General features: G+C 35.5%; 1 protein-coding gene across 5 annotated transcripts in view; it reads right to left on the bottom strand.

The window, feature by feature from the left end:
* The window catches only part of LOC132543598 (TNF receptor-associated factor 3-like), a 35,418-nt gene extending 20,098 nt beyond the window's left edge, over nucleotides 1-15,320 (bottom strand). For 4 of the 5 annotated variants that reach the window (XR_009553977.1, XR_009553978.1, XR_009553976.1 and 1 more), the window contains exons 1-8: nucleotides 15,089-15,160; nucleotides 11,847-12,780; nucleotides 10,314-10,418; nucleotides 8,821-8,991; nucleotides 2,548-2,628; nucleotides 2,393-2,467; nucleotides 1,446-1,565; nucleotides 817-930 (exon numbers count right to left, since the gene is read on the bottom strand). Coding sequence is in view for 2 of the 5 variants with exons in the window: in XM_060207112.1 (XP_060063095.1) it covers nucleotides 817-930; nucleotides 1,446-1,565; nucleotides 2,393-2,467; nucleotides 2,548-2,628; nucleotides 8,821-8,991; nucleotides 10,314-10,418; nucleotides 11,847-12,164 (984 nt within the window). In the remaining 3 variants the exon portion in view is untranslated. Of the gene's footprint in view, nucleotides 1-816; nucleotides 931-1,445; nucleotides 1,566-2,392; nucleotides 2,468-2,547; nucleotides 2,629-8,820; nucleotides 8,992-10,313; nucleotides 10,419-11,846; nucleotides 12,781-15,088; nucleotides 15,161-15,303 lie in introns of those variants that run through there. The other variant, XM_060207113.1, reaches the window with a different exon arrangement.
* Between the last annotated feature and the right edge of the window lie 9 nt (nucleotides 15,321-15,329).

The following is a 15,329-nucleotide window of genomic DNA, read 5'->3' as shown; positions in this document are numbered from 1 at the left end:
TAAGGCTTCCATCCTTGAAGAGTATTTGATTCTATCATACCTGGGTGTTGAGAAGAATTTTTAATTTTAAGTCAATTTGATTCCTTTTGGTCCCTCCCATCAGCCCCTGGGGGTCAGTCGGGATCAATATATGCATACCATCTAGTCATTATCACTTGCTCATAATTCTAACCAAGTTTGAAATATTTTCAATTGAAATTTAAACAATTTGTGCTCAAAAACCTATTTGCTTATATAAATACAGTAAACGTTACCCTTCCCAACATGGAAATGGGAGATCATGGGGCCATGAAATTCACAATTTGGTAAAGCACTTTAAGATAACTTCACCAATGAAGAGCAATTGATTCTATCGTATGTGGATGTTGAGATTTTTGAAATCCGAGTCAATTTGACCCATGAGTCTGAAATATTTCCAATGGAAATCAAACAAATTATGCTTAAAAATCTAGTTTAACCATATAAACTATAGTAAACTTAACCTCCTCCACATGGGGAAATTTGAAATCCTCGGGCCATGAAATTCACCTTAAGATACTTCCATCCATAAGAAATATCAATTTAGATTCTACCATATATGGGAGTTGTTAAGAACATTTTTGAAATCTCTAGTCAATAAGACCCCTTTCGGCCCTGCTCCTTAGGTTCCTGTGGGTTGGGAACCATATAAGTCACTATTTTGGTTTATCTTAGGCCAGGGAAGGTTTCTTGAAGTGTTTTGTTGTCTATATAACTACTTGTAGTGTCTTGTTGGGCCAAGCGCGACTAAAATATAACGCCTAGTGATCGGAAGACTACATTTAATCATTAATTTACCCTTAGTTCATTTGCTGATTTTTTGGCTGCTGCATTTTCCTTTTTCAAATCGTTGCACTGTCCTTCCAGCTCAATTGCTTGCTGCTGCCATTTCTCCTTTTCCTGTTTGAGATCCTAACAAAATAGTACGGCAAAGTATACCAAAAATTTGCTAGGAGAATCTACATAATCTTTCTGGGCAAAATGTTCTGAAAACAACCTTACAAAGCGATATGAAATACTTTAATATTTCTTAGGATATAACAAAAGACAGAAAGTTATCTCACAAGACAGTTTTAGTCACAAATCAGACCTAAGACTTTCGGCATTAAAATGAACAGTTCGCATGTATAAATCTTTTCTGAAGTTACTTAAGCGAGTGGATATTCTTTAATGGTCAGTGATATATTTTGGTATCTCCCAGAATTCTCTAAATTTATCAAATTTTCCGCTTAATAAGTAATCTCCTGTTTATCCCAAGACTGTTCTAATCAAATGACGTGTAATAGTTACCAATAATTCTGCGCTGATTGTTTTATTTTGTCTTTTGGTAACTCCTAGAATTATCTAAATTAATCAAATTTTCCGCTTAATAAGTAATCTCCCGTTTATCCCAAGACTGTTCCAATCAAATGACGTGTAATAGTTACCAATAATTCTGCGCTGATTGTTTTATTTTGGTCCTCCATTTTCGATGTGTATGTAGAAAGCAGTAGTAAGTGGGATGCCATGTCATTTTTCTCGTGTTGTTTTACCACCTCCTCTACACCCTTGTGTGAAAATTATGGGAAAATATTAAAACATTAAAAAGCAGTGCCTTTGAACTATAAGCAATACAATGAAATGGTTAATTGAAATAATTGCAGATACAAGTGACCTACATAAAGAACTGCCCCTTGCTAATCACTACCGTCTAACTGTGACCATATTTTACATCCATTTATTTCAATACATGAATGCTTGTCTTAAAGATTCTATATTCCATTCCGAAATCCATTGCACAGACAGCTGCGTGTTTTTTTAAAGTCAATGGGGCTGATACAACAGCAACTCAGTACTGTATAACTTAATACTATTGAGAAAAGCAGCATCCGACTTTGGATGCTTCAAGCATCAAGAAGACTCTCGAAATATCATATCAATACGTGTAAATTGTACAATAGAATATAGTGCTTCTTAAACATCCAATGCTTATATAATACTGAAACAGTTGATAATTTTGATGGACTCCAAGAAATCCAGGAAATAGTTTTTATGACCTTCGGTAAAAATTTTTCACCTGCTTCATAAAGCATGAAAGTTAAAATCATCTAAAAACATATACTGACAGTTCACAGGAAATGAAATAAAATGGTTTGATGTATTCATCGCTGTACAGCCGATATAGATTTTTAAATCCGAAATACATTTCACTGTAAAATCGTTAGGAATACTATTCCATAGACACTTAGTTTCATGGAGAAATCTGTTTGTAAACAGTTCGTAGACATATAAATCTGTTAATGTACCAGTACTAAAGAACTGGTCAAAAATAAAATCTCCACGAAAATTAATGATTTCATTGTTGGCGTTATCATTATTCATTTTGTTCACTTACCTTAAATTTGCATCCAATACAGGAAAATGAACACAGAATTGGTTTGTTTGGACATTGTTCTTCATGAGTTTCCAACTGAAAGCAAATCAAAATCCCAATCAGAAAACATACTTATGACAACATGAAATAGATAATACTTTGCTCAAATAGCTTACCTGTTCTCTGGGAAATTCGGGTGCTCCACAAAGATAGGGACAATGTATCATAACTTTTGGGCAGTCCGTCTCTATGTGTGCCTGCAAATACACAATTAAAAGTCAAATATATGATACATAGGTACATATACTCGGTGCAGAAAGATATCCTGTCAACACGGATTTACCAACCGAAAATTCTTTTCAATAAATATATGATTCATCATTTATATTCCATTAATACACGACTTACTTTCTAAAAATATCTAATCTATACTGCCCATTTCACCATCCAAAACGTTCTAATCCTTACTGCACCATTCAACATCCTAAACGTTCTAATCCTTACTGCACCATTCAACATCCTAAACGTTCTAATCCTTACTGCACCATTCAACATCCAAAACGTTCTAATCCTTACTGCACCATTCAACATCCTAAAAGTTCCAATCCTTACAGTTCCATTCACCATCCAAAACGTTCTAATCCTTACTGCACCATTCAACATCCTAAACGTTCTAATCCTTACTGCACCATTCAACATCCAAAACGTTCTAATCCTTACTGCACCATTCAACATCCTAAAAGTTCCAATCCTTACAGTTCCATTCACCATCCAAAACGTTCTAATCCTTACTGTTCCATTCACCATCCAAAACGTTCTACTCCATACTGTACCATTCACCATCCAAAACGTTCTACTCCATACTGTACCTTACTGCACCATTCAACATCCTAAACGTTCTAATCCTTACTGTACCATTCACCATCCAAAACGTTCTACTCCATACTGTATCTTACTGTTCCATTCACCATCCAAAACGTTCTAATCCTTACTGCACCATTCACCATCCAAAACGTTCTACTCCATACTGTACCTTACTGTTCCATTCACCATCCAAAACGTTCTACTCCATACTGTACCTTACTGCACCATTCAACATCCTAAAAGTTCTAATCCTTACTGTACCATTCACCATCCAAAACGTTCTACTCCATACTGTATCTTACTGCACCATTCAACATCCTAAAAGTTCTAATCCTTACTGTACCATTCACCATCCAAAACGTTCTACTCCATACTGTATCTTACTGCACCATTCACCATCCAAAACGTTCTACTCCATACTGTACCTTACTGCACCATCCAACATCCAAAACGTTTTACTCCATACTGTATCTTACTGCACCATTCAACATCCTAAAAGTTTTAATCCTTACTGTACCATTCACCATCCAAAACGTTCTAATCCTCACTGTTCCATTCACCATCCAAAACGTTCTACTCCATACTGTACCTTACTGTACCATCCAACATCCAAAACGTTCTAATCCTTACTGTTCCATTCACCATCCAAAACGTTCTACTCCATACTGTACCTTAATGCACCATCCAACATCTAAAACGTTCTAATCCTTACTGTACCATTCACCATCCAAAACGTTCTAATCCTTACTGTACCATTCACCATCCAAAACGTTCTAATCCTTAGTGTTCCATTCACCATCCAAAACGTTCTAATCCTTACTGTACCATTCACCATCCAAAACGTTCTAATCCTTACTGTTCCATTCACCATCCAAAACGTTCTATTCCTTACTGTACCATTCACCATCCAAAACGTTCTAATCCTTACTGTACCATTCACCATCCAAAACGTTCTACTCCATACTGTATCTTACTGCACCATTCAACATCCTAAAAGTTTTAATCCTTACTGTTCCATTCACCATCCAAAACGTTCTAATCCTCACTGTTCCATTCACCATCCAAAACGTTCTACTCCATACTGTACCTTACTGCACCATTCAACATCCTAAAAGTTTTAATCCTTACTGTTCCATTCACCATCCAAAACGTTCTAATCCTTACTGTACCATTCACCATCCAAAACGTTCTAATCCTTACTGTACCATTCACCATCCAAAACGTTCTACTCCATACTGTATCTTACTGCACCATTCAACATCCTAAAAGTTTTAATCCTTACTGTTCCATTCACCATCCAAAACGTTCTAATCCTCACTGTTCCATTCACCATCCAAAACGTTCTACTCCATACTGTACCTTACTGCACCATTCAACATCCTAAAAGTTTTAATCCTTACTGTTCCATTCACCATCCAAAACGTTCTAATCCTCACTGTTCCATTCACCATCCAAAACGTTCTAATCCTTACTGTACCATTCACCATCCAAAACGTTCTAATCCTTACTGTACCATTCACCATCCAAAACGTTCTACTCCATACTGTATCTTACTGCACCATTCAACATCCTAAAAGTTTTAATCCTTACTGTTCCATTCACCATCCAAAACGTTCTAATCCTCACTGTTCCATTCACCATCCAAAACGTTCTACTCCATACTGTACCTTACTGCACCATTCAACATCCTAAAAGTTTTAATCCTTACTGTTCCATTCACCATCCAAAACGTTCTAATCCTCACTGTTCCATTCACCATCCAAAACGTTCTACTCCATATGTACCTTACTGCACCATCCAACATCCAAAACGTTCTAATCCTTACTGTACCATTCAACATCCTAAAAGTTTTAATCCTTACTGTTCCATTCACCATCTAAAACGTTCTAATCCTTACTGTTCCATTCACAATCCAAAACGTTCTACTCCATACTATACCTTACTGTTCCATTCAACATCCAAAACGTTCTAATCCTTACTGTTCCATTCACCATCCAAAACGTTCTAATCCTTACTGTACCATTCACCATCCAAAACGTTCTACTCCATACTGTACCTTACTGCACCATCCAACATCCAAAACGTTCTAATCCTTACTGTACCATTCACCATCCAAAACGTTCTACTCCATACTGTATCTTACTGCACCATTCAACATCCTAAAAGTTTTAATCCTTACTGTTCCATTCACCATCCAAAACGTTCTAATCCTCACTGTTCCATTCACCATCCAAAACGTTCTACTCCATACTGTACCTTACTGCACCATTCAACATCCTAAAAGTTTTAATCCTTACTGTTCCATTCACCATCCAAAACGTTCTAATCCTTACTGTACCATTCACCATCCAAAACGTTCTAATCCTTACTGTACCATTCACCATCCAAAACGTTCTACTCCATACTGTATCTTACTGCACCATTCAACATCCTAAAAGTTTTAATCCTTACTGTTCCATTCACCATCCAAAACGTTCTAATCCTCACTGTTCCATTCACCATCCAAAACGTTCTACTCCATACTGTACCTTACTGCACCATTCAACATCCTAAAAGTTTTAATCCTTACTGTTCCATTCACCATCCAAAACGTTCTAATCCTCACTGTTCCATTCACCATCCAAAACGTTCTAATCCTTACTGTACCATTCACCATCCAAAACGTTCTAATCCTTACTGTACCATTCACCATCCAAAACGTTCTACTCCATACTGTATCTTACTGCACCATTCAACATCCTAAAAGTTTTAATCCTTACTGTTCCATTCACCATCCAAAACGTTCTAATCCTCACTGTTCCATTCACCATCCAAAACGTTCTACTCCATACTGTACCTTACTGCACCATTCAACATCCTAAAAGTTTTAATCCTTACTGTTCCATTCACCATCCAAAACGTTCTAATCCTCACTGTTCCATTCACCATCCAAAACGTTCTACTCCATATGTACCTTACTGCACCATCCAACATCCAAAACGTTCTAATCCTTACTGTACCATTCAACATCCTAAAAGTTTTAATCCTTACTGTTCCATTCACCATCTAAAACGTTCTAATCCTTACTGTTCCATTCACAATCCAAAACGTTCTACTCCATACTATACCTTACTGTTCCATTCAACATCCAAAACGTTCTAATCCTTACTGTTCCATTCACCATCCAAAACGTTCTAATCCTTACTGTACCATTCACCATCCAAAACGTTCTACTCCATACTGTATCTTACTGCACCATTCAACATCCTAAAAGTTTTAATCCTTACTGTTCCATTCACCATCCAAAACGTTCTAATCCTCACTGTTCCATTCACCATCCAAAACGTTCTAATCCTTACTGTTCCATTCACCATCCAAAACGTTCTAATCCTTACTGTACCATTCACCATCCAAAACGTTCTACTCCATACTGTATCTTACTGCACCATTCAACATCCTAAAAGTTTTAATCCTTACTGTTCCATTCACCATCCAAAACGTTCTAATCCTCACTGTTCCATTCACCATCCAAAACGTTCTAATCCTTACTGTACCATTCACCATCCAAAACGTTCTGATCCTTACTGTACCATTCACCATCCAAAACGTTCTAATCCTTACTGTTCCATTCACCATCCAAAACGTTCTACTCCATACTGTACCTTACTGCACCATCCAACATCTAAAACGTTCTAATCCTTACTGTACCATTCACCATCCAAAACGTTCTAATCCTTACTGTACCATTCACCATCCAAAACGTTCTAATCCTTACTGTACCATTCACCATCCAAAACGTTCTAATCCTTACTGTTCCATTCACCATCCAAAAAGTTGTACTCCATTCTGTTCCATTCACCATCCTTATGGTTACTATTCACCTTCAAAACATTTGCTAATCCAAACTTCCAAAATGTTCTATGCCTTAAAGCTAGTAGTACTATCAGGCAAACTTTTAGAAGGACTGAACAACGTGACAACATCAGGAAATGTCATATGATAGGAAATAAGAACTTGATAAGCTACCGTGATTCATAATGTGTGGTATTCAGATTTAACGGAGATATAACACAGGAAGTAAATACTTATATAAAGAACATATCTCAAAACACCAGGAAGAATTGAATGAAATGTAATATATAAAATCATCAGCTACATGAACCGTCAGCTGGCGAATTTATTTTTTAATGAAAAGGATACAAGCTGGACCAATATCAACAGAGCAACAAACCTTAGTTCGTGTTTTTGTTTGATTGTGGTTAATTACATGTCAATAATATCTAATATTAATCAATTATTTTATATAATATTTCATTCTGACATATCTAATTGTTTCCTTATAATTTTGTGCGACATAGAATAATCTACTAGTTGAAAGGTAGGTTTTCCTCTTCAAAGTTTTTACCGATTTAAAAAAGGGAACAAAACCCTAAGTGTATAAGTATGTTTTTAAAGTGTTATATTTAAGTTTCCCAGTATGAATCTGGAAATAACTAACAAGAGATTTTTGAAGATAACTTCAATTCAAATGGATGGATTTTTCCAGCACTAACCTATCATGGAAAGAGAGATTCAGATAATATATAACATTTGTTTCAAGTTCAACTGGATGTTAAGATAATTTACACTTGCTTGGCTAATCAGTTGGGTTCCATAGATTGAGGGACCTGAGCAGGATATAAGTCAAATATAAGTATATATGTATATATATTACAGGGTCTAGTTTGTAATGTTAATGTTAATAATAACGACATATTCCAATATTGAGCACCAGATCCCAATAATTCGAGATACGTTGGAGGCGGTTTTGTTATAATCGTTATACAAAGGAGTTATACTGACAGTGCAAACAAAACCCTTTTTAAGGCGATTTGTCCCATTATCAGCACTATACAAAATCTTACAAAAACCATATCAAACATCACACAATATACAAGAATATCTCACAAACTTAATCTGGAGTATTATACAAAAGACAGACAAGTGAAAAGCACTTTTTTTATAATGTAGAGTGAGATACAGTAGAGCCAAACAATGAATTAAACTACATAATACATCTCTTTCGTCCTTCTAGGTTTCGTCAGTGATGCTACATTATACAGCCGTTTCATCCTTCTAGGACTAAACAGTAATGCTACATCATACATCTGTTTCATCCTTCTAGGACAAGACAGTGATGATAAGGGCCTAAAATCTGAAGTCTAGGAAGAGACTACGAAAAATCCAAAGAAAAATCTAATCTCAACGGAACTGTGCAGCGGCCCCATAATTAGATCAATTTTGTAATTCTCATACATCAGATCTTTTTTTAAAAGCGTGAAGTACATGCGTATTTTCTGGACCATGCCACTATTCGAGTGAATTTTAACGCGACAGGCAAGTTACTACAAACCCCGGGGACTTAAAAGTCAACGTATTTTATCAATAATTATATCAAATATTGATAAAATACGTGTTATTTTACCTATCTTTAAGCTACGGAGAATATTTGAATTTTTGAGACAAACAAGATCATTAACCATTCTAACTTTGTATCAACCCAGAATTGCCTGGAGTCAGATAACACTCTATACCTTAAACCTATTGTGGACAATTATGAAACTTACCATAAATTTACCCCTCAATGTTATCTCTTTACAGTGATCACATGTGACAGGCAAAAAATCACATGTCCCGTTGATGTGGGAGTCGAATTGATCCCTGGTGAGTATGGCTGTACATCCTTCGGAAGCTCGCAAACACGGGAAAATGGCAAACATACATCGGAGAACATGATTCTTCAAAAAAATCAAACATACATTTTAAAAAATTTCACATTTTAAATTTTCTTTTAATCGCAGAATGTGATAAATAAATAAAGTTGAATGAAAATGAATATTTTCAATAAATGATCACAAAAATTATAAGATATCCCAGAGGGATCTTGGCCCCCACCATTGTTTAATCTTTATATGCTCTTTCCCCTTCTTTTCTCTTCGCTGTTTTTGCTCTTAATGATAAGACATTTGAACATTCCCTTGCAGAAATAGCAATGATAACCTTCACCTGCCAAATCTTCTGATCAGTCCCAAAATCAAATGAGCACAAGGAGAGACCAAAGGGAACATATGCATGGAATTTGAGACATCCTTAAGCTAATAGCTAAAAAAATCTTTACTAGGCAAAACCCAAGATGGCTGCCTGTTGGCCATTTTGTTTTTTCTGATCAGTCCAAAACTCAGTTACAACTAGGTACCTACATGAACATATTCATGAAATTTGAAAAAGATCTATAGAGTACTTCTCAAGAAATAGTGATAAAAACTTGCAAAATAAAGAAATCCAAGATGGCGCCCTTTCGGCCATTTTGTTTTTCTCAGACCCAAAATCGAATGGGCACAACGAGGGACAAAAGGAAATCTACATATGATATTCCAGAAATATCAATTCAGTACTTCTTAAGAAATAGTGATAACAAACTTTCAAAGTCAAAATCAAAGATGGCCACCTGTTGGCCATTCTGATTTTTTTATCAGACCCAAAATCATGGACACAACTAGGGAACAAGGGGAACCCACACATGAAATTAAAGAAAGACTCATCCAGTTCTTCTCAGGAAATAGCGAAAACAAACTTTTAAAGTCAAAATCCAAGATTGCCGCCTTTCGACCATATTCTATTTCTGGTCAGTCCCAAAATTAAATGGGCACATCAAGAGACCAAGGGAAACCTGCATATGAAATTTGAGAGAGATCCATCGTTTACCTTTCAAGAAATAGCGATAACAATCATCATTGCAAAAATGCACGATGGCTGCATATCGGCCATCTTGTTTTGTTTATCAGTCCAGAAATCAAACAGGCACAACTAAGGATCACGGGAAACCTACATATGCAATTTGAAAAAGATCCATACATTACTCAAGAAACAGCAATAACAAAAAATATTTACGGACGGTTGGATGGACGGACCAAGGTAGCGGATCGTTTTCAATAAAAAATTAATAAACCACAAGTGAAACTACATGTTATGTCCTCATTCTGAAGAAATTTGACGATCTTTAAAAAACATATTTTTTGAAACTATTTTTAAACGCGTTAATGGCGAAAATATGAAATACCTTTAAATCTTTCCAAGCCACCACAGCGTCACAACCACGAGACTTAAAAGTACAGAATACTTTTTGGTTTAAAACTTCCCGTCGCTTATACGTGTCTGGAAAAACCTTAAATAAAAGAAATATGATTACAAAACCGGAAATAACTTTACGTCACTTTAAAACATTGTACTCATTTTTTCGGAAATAATGTTTTGTTAAGCTGAAATAAACATCAAGTTACAATAACGATACTCCGTTAATTGACGTGACTTTCACTTTCTTACTAGCCATGATAGAAACGACATATTTTACTTTACAATGTGTTATTTCAAATTCAAAACATGAAGGCGACAAAATATAGATAAATAAAAGACTTGCTTTTATTTTTTTTGTCTTTTTTTTAACCCCCAAACTCAGCGATGGCTATAAAACAGGGTTAGTTGTTGACGAGATAAAGACAACGCCTCTACTATCAAAACATACATTCATTACCTTAAACCGCATCAGATTAATATTTTCTAATATCTTAATTTTAATACATTTTTATGATCGATACTCGTGTCAACTTGAAAACATATGTTTTGCTGTGTTTTAATAACAAGAATGACCAAACAGTACTTATTTGTTAAATATGAGAGCCAAACCCCATCCTCTACACCAGCCCTTACTTCTTCCCCAGAGAAGCGATTAACAAACCCTTTGTATTGGAAACATTTGTTGAAAACGCAATCATGGCTATTGCACCTTTACTTTGAAATCAATTCCATTCTTCAGTGTCGCAATGCTAATAGCTCATAATTTCTAAACCATATGGAAAAGCATGATCCATATGGTTGCTAGTCTTTCAACACGTACCTGAATGGACTATTTACTTTCAAGAACAAAAATGACACTACATTCGAAATGTGAGAAAGACCAACTCATATCACTATCAGCTTCTGAGAACAAGCCAGTACGGGTTTTACATGGATGAAAGGACGGCAGGCAAAGAAAATGTGTACGTAAAAAATGTTCAGTGTAAAAAAAGGACCTTGTGCCCAATTCCATTAAATATCCGTTGCAATCTCAATCAATAAATATATGTTGAAATCAAAACGATAAAAGGACCTTTTTGTGGTGTTCTTTTAAATGCACTTGGATCGAAAGATCGCTGGCATACTGTTTTGTGTTGTCCGTTTCACTGCTATTTCACCGTAAGAGGTAGGGCTTTCATATTTGGAATGTCAAGTGTGTTGTTGGTGGTACCAAATTTGTTTACACTGTGACCCTGACTATGACCTCTGACCCGCATTTGAAAATTTTTAACATTAGCCATAACTATTGAACTAAAATTGTCAAAACATTACCACAAAGGAAGTCATAGTGCTTCACAAGGGGCGCATGCAGTGCAGACATTTTGTTGCAACCTGCGGCATAGTGTTTCATAAACACATCTTGGTTTTTTGGGGTTTTTGTTTTTGTTTCTTGCACACACATCAACACACACCAAAACACACCCACAAACGCACACACGGACATCTATCGAGTAAAGCTTAAAGAACACAGTATACTTACTTCGGCTTTGCTGATATCGTAACCGCAGTCTTCAAATTCAGGGCAGCGTTTATGTTCTTGGTCGCCAAATAAAGGGTTCAAACAACGTTTGCATACGTGATGTCCACATATGAGTTGTAAAGCGTCCCGAACAACCAGTTTACAATGAATACAGTGGCATGAGGGGTCAAGATGTACAAACTCAGGTGTATCTCCGGGAGTTTCAATAGAACTCGACAAACTGAGATTTTCTAAAGTTGCGGTTAAATGGTCAGAGCTGGACAGTGTTAATGATGGACCGAAAACATTCATGGAACTTTGGCTATCCTTATCGCTCATAGTAATGACTAGATATTTTATACGAATAGACTATCAAACAATATTTAACTTGATACAATGTATGAAGCGACACACCGGTAAAACAGCTACAGCACACAGTTACAGTTCAAGAAAGAGTGCACAGGTTTTTTTGTATTGGCTATATATTAGTCACATAATAAAATGGTGTCATGGAAAATATTGCACAAAGCTCACTGCAGATGCGATCAACTGTTGCATTTCAAATCAATGTCAATAATATTGCAAGTCAACGGCACTTATTTATCAAGCTTTCACTCAACTGTAAAATGTATCTTCTATTTCAATCAACAGAATACTTTTTAATGCCCCTCAAAAAATAGCTTTAAATATCTCAAACTTAACAACACGTGAACAAAGCTAACAAGATTTCCGTAGCAAAATACGTCGGTTCTAAATTTGTTGTTCAGTCCATAGGATTCGCGAGAAAGTTGTTATGGAATGTACCCGTCCGTTTCTCTCCTCGCCTTTTATCTTTACTTTAGGCTTGCCTTTGTGAGGTTTTCTAATCCTGAACAAATGACATGCATAGCAGATAGTTCCGCTTTCATTTCCCATGTAGACCCATGGCTGAATTCGAAGCTGTTACAGCAGAAATCTGCAAAAAAAAATATACTGATCTTCTGAAACACGACTCACATTTAACAAAAGGATACAACGAATGAAAGAAAACAAATTGTTTGAAGACAGTTTGGTTATTTTAATATCGATTTTCTTTTCTGAAGTGTTCATAAGACAAAGTCATCTAGAAATTGCCCGTTCGACAGGCAAGTCAATAATGTTTAGTCATATATTACAGATTTTAAGCCTAAGGAAAACCTGGACTTCTGTCAATATTTCGACATCATATTTTCTTTAAGAATCGAACCATATGTATAAGGAGTTACAGTTTGTTAAAAAAAATTGTTTACCTTCATTCAAGTGTCCGATTAGGCAGAACAAAGTTTTGTTTTATGAAAGATTCATGAACCAATATATCCAAGTCAGTACGTGATAATGCATACGAGAGTGTTTATGTAAACTGTAAAAATGCATGGGACCAACTTACTGTTTATTTTGTTCACGGAATGAAAAAAACTGAAAATATTAAAATCGTATTTTGCGGAGCCCCTCTGAGTGGAAATTGATAACATTTTCATTGATATGACTTTTGAATTATCAAGTTCTCTTGCATAAAACACGAACTTAGTTGTCAAGCCGTCTGCCTGTTTGATGTAGATTAATCTGTCCACTTCATTATCAGTAAAAAAAATTTTTATGATAATATTTCGCTGTCATTTCAAAAAACATGAGTAATATGTTTAATATTTGTGACGTAGTATTATAGTGTGCCCATAAAATGTAACTGAAACTCAATCTATTGACTAAAAATAGCACTACGTAAATAAATCTTAATAAATACAACAAGGAAACTAAGTCCATGAGGGTGGGGCCGGACCCCTAAGCTAATGCTTTTTTACATGAATGGCTTTATCTCTTTATGTTTAGCAATGTTATATATATGGTTATGGGGTGGGTATCTCAACTGCTTGACTGCCCTTCGCCCAAAGATTATTCAGACTAAATCTTGCCGAAATCCAATCACTCCTACAAGAGGAGTAGGATTTTAAAGAATTCATTATATTCCCCCCTTTGGTCCCTATGACATTTACAAGATAAGTATACATATATGATGTTTTATAACAGGATTAACTAACAGATTTATTCATTCCTGAAAACTGTCAAAATCTGGATCGGTAGTACATCAGTATGTATCTATAAGTGACCCTGGTAGTAAAAGTAGTGCGGTGACACGTGTTTTATTGGGGTGTAGGTATATCTACCATTACAATAAACGTCATTTTATCAAGTTGTATCCCCTAAAATCTTAACTGATTACCTTACACCTTCCATTCACAATGAGCAATGGATTTTATCATATCGGGATGTTGAGATGAATATTTTTTTTTAATTTGAAACAATCTGACCCTTTTTGACCCGTCAGAACCGTTTGAGTTGGGGGTCATTTATACAAGTTTTAGTTATCTTTAGCCAGGGAAGGTTTCTGTAACAATTTAATGAAAACGGAAAATCGAAATCGAGGCGAGATAAAAAATCTTCTGATGCTAACCACTATCAAAACTGGACAGTGTGTTTTACTGGGCGTTAAAGGCGATACAACATACCATTGTCTTAATGTTAAGATAGTATACCTTTCTCCTACTAATAAAATGGATATGAAGCAAGTGATGTTTCTTTCTAAATCTGGACAAGCAGCGGCGATTCAAAATGGCTTACTCTTTCTCTCCTTTGTCAACTTTTCATCTCTTGCCACTGTTAATTAAGCTATTACTCGTGTAATATATAGTACGACTCTAACCAATTAACTTTATAAGGAAATTTAAATTTCAGAAAATGTTAAAGTGGATTTTTTATTTCTTAAAAAGGAAACAGACCATACCCTTGTGATGAAAAATGAATGGGATTTTTATTAATTCCAGTTTCAATGTCCTTCTGTTTAGTGTATGAAGAAAAGTGGCCAGGGATTCCCCATTACCTTTCCCAAACCTTTATCTATACTAACAAGTCTGCATGTTTGTCGTTTCCAACTAGAGTCTGCAGTCAATCAAGTCCTTGACTCGTACAACCGTGCCTACTTTCGAATTTACATCTATTTATTAGTTGTTCATGTACAATGTATATGAAATTTGAGAACAATCCATTCAACACTCACCAAGAAAACTGGATTTCTGTCTCTGCATTGTAGTTTGAAATTTCCTAGTTCATTCTTGGTATAGTTATATATATATATATTACGTAATTCTTTTTTTTAGAACATAGTCAACACGATACGATAACTTGTATGATGTTGGGTTTTTTTTAACTATTATAAAGGAATTCCAAGAGCCTGTTGTATTAATACTGACCAATCACGACAAAGCATTGATCTGACTAATTGATATATCGCGGATGTAATGCCGAATAAACACAATAAGGTGCTGATCTGTGTTTGACCCAGGACTCGAACAGTTCATTGAGCGGAACGACAGCAATGAGTTCACATTATACAGTGCAATAAGATAAATAACATGAATATTAAGTAGATACACACAATGAGGGGTGTGGTAATAGCGTCACTTACCTATACGTTGATTTGTATATATTTCA

The sequence above is a fragment of the Ylistrum balloti genome, unplaced genomic scaffold, assembly GCF_031769215.1.
Source record: "Ylistrum balloti isolate Yb309-2 unplaced genomic scaffold, AGI_CSIRO_Ybal_v1 Utg369758, whole genome shotgun sequence".
Classification (NCBI taxonomy): Eukaryota; Metazoa; Mollusca; class Bivalvia; order Pectinida; family Pectinidae; genus Ylistrum; species Ylistrum balloti.
Note: the sequence above shows the minus strand (reverse complement) of the source record. Positions and strands in the feature narration are given on the sequence as shown.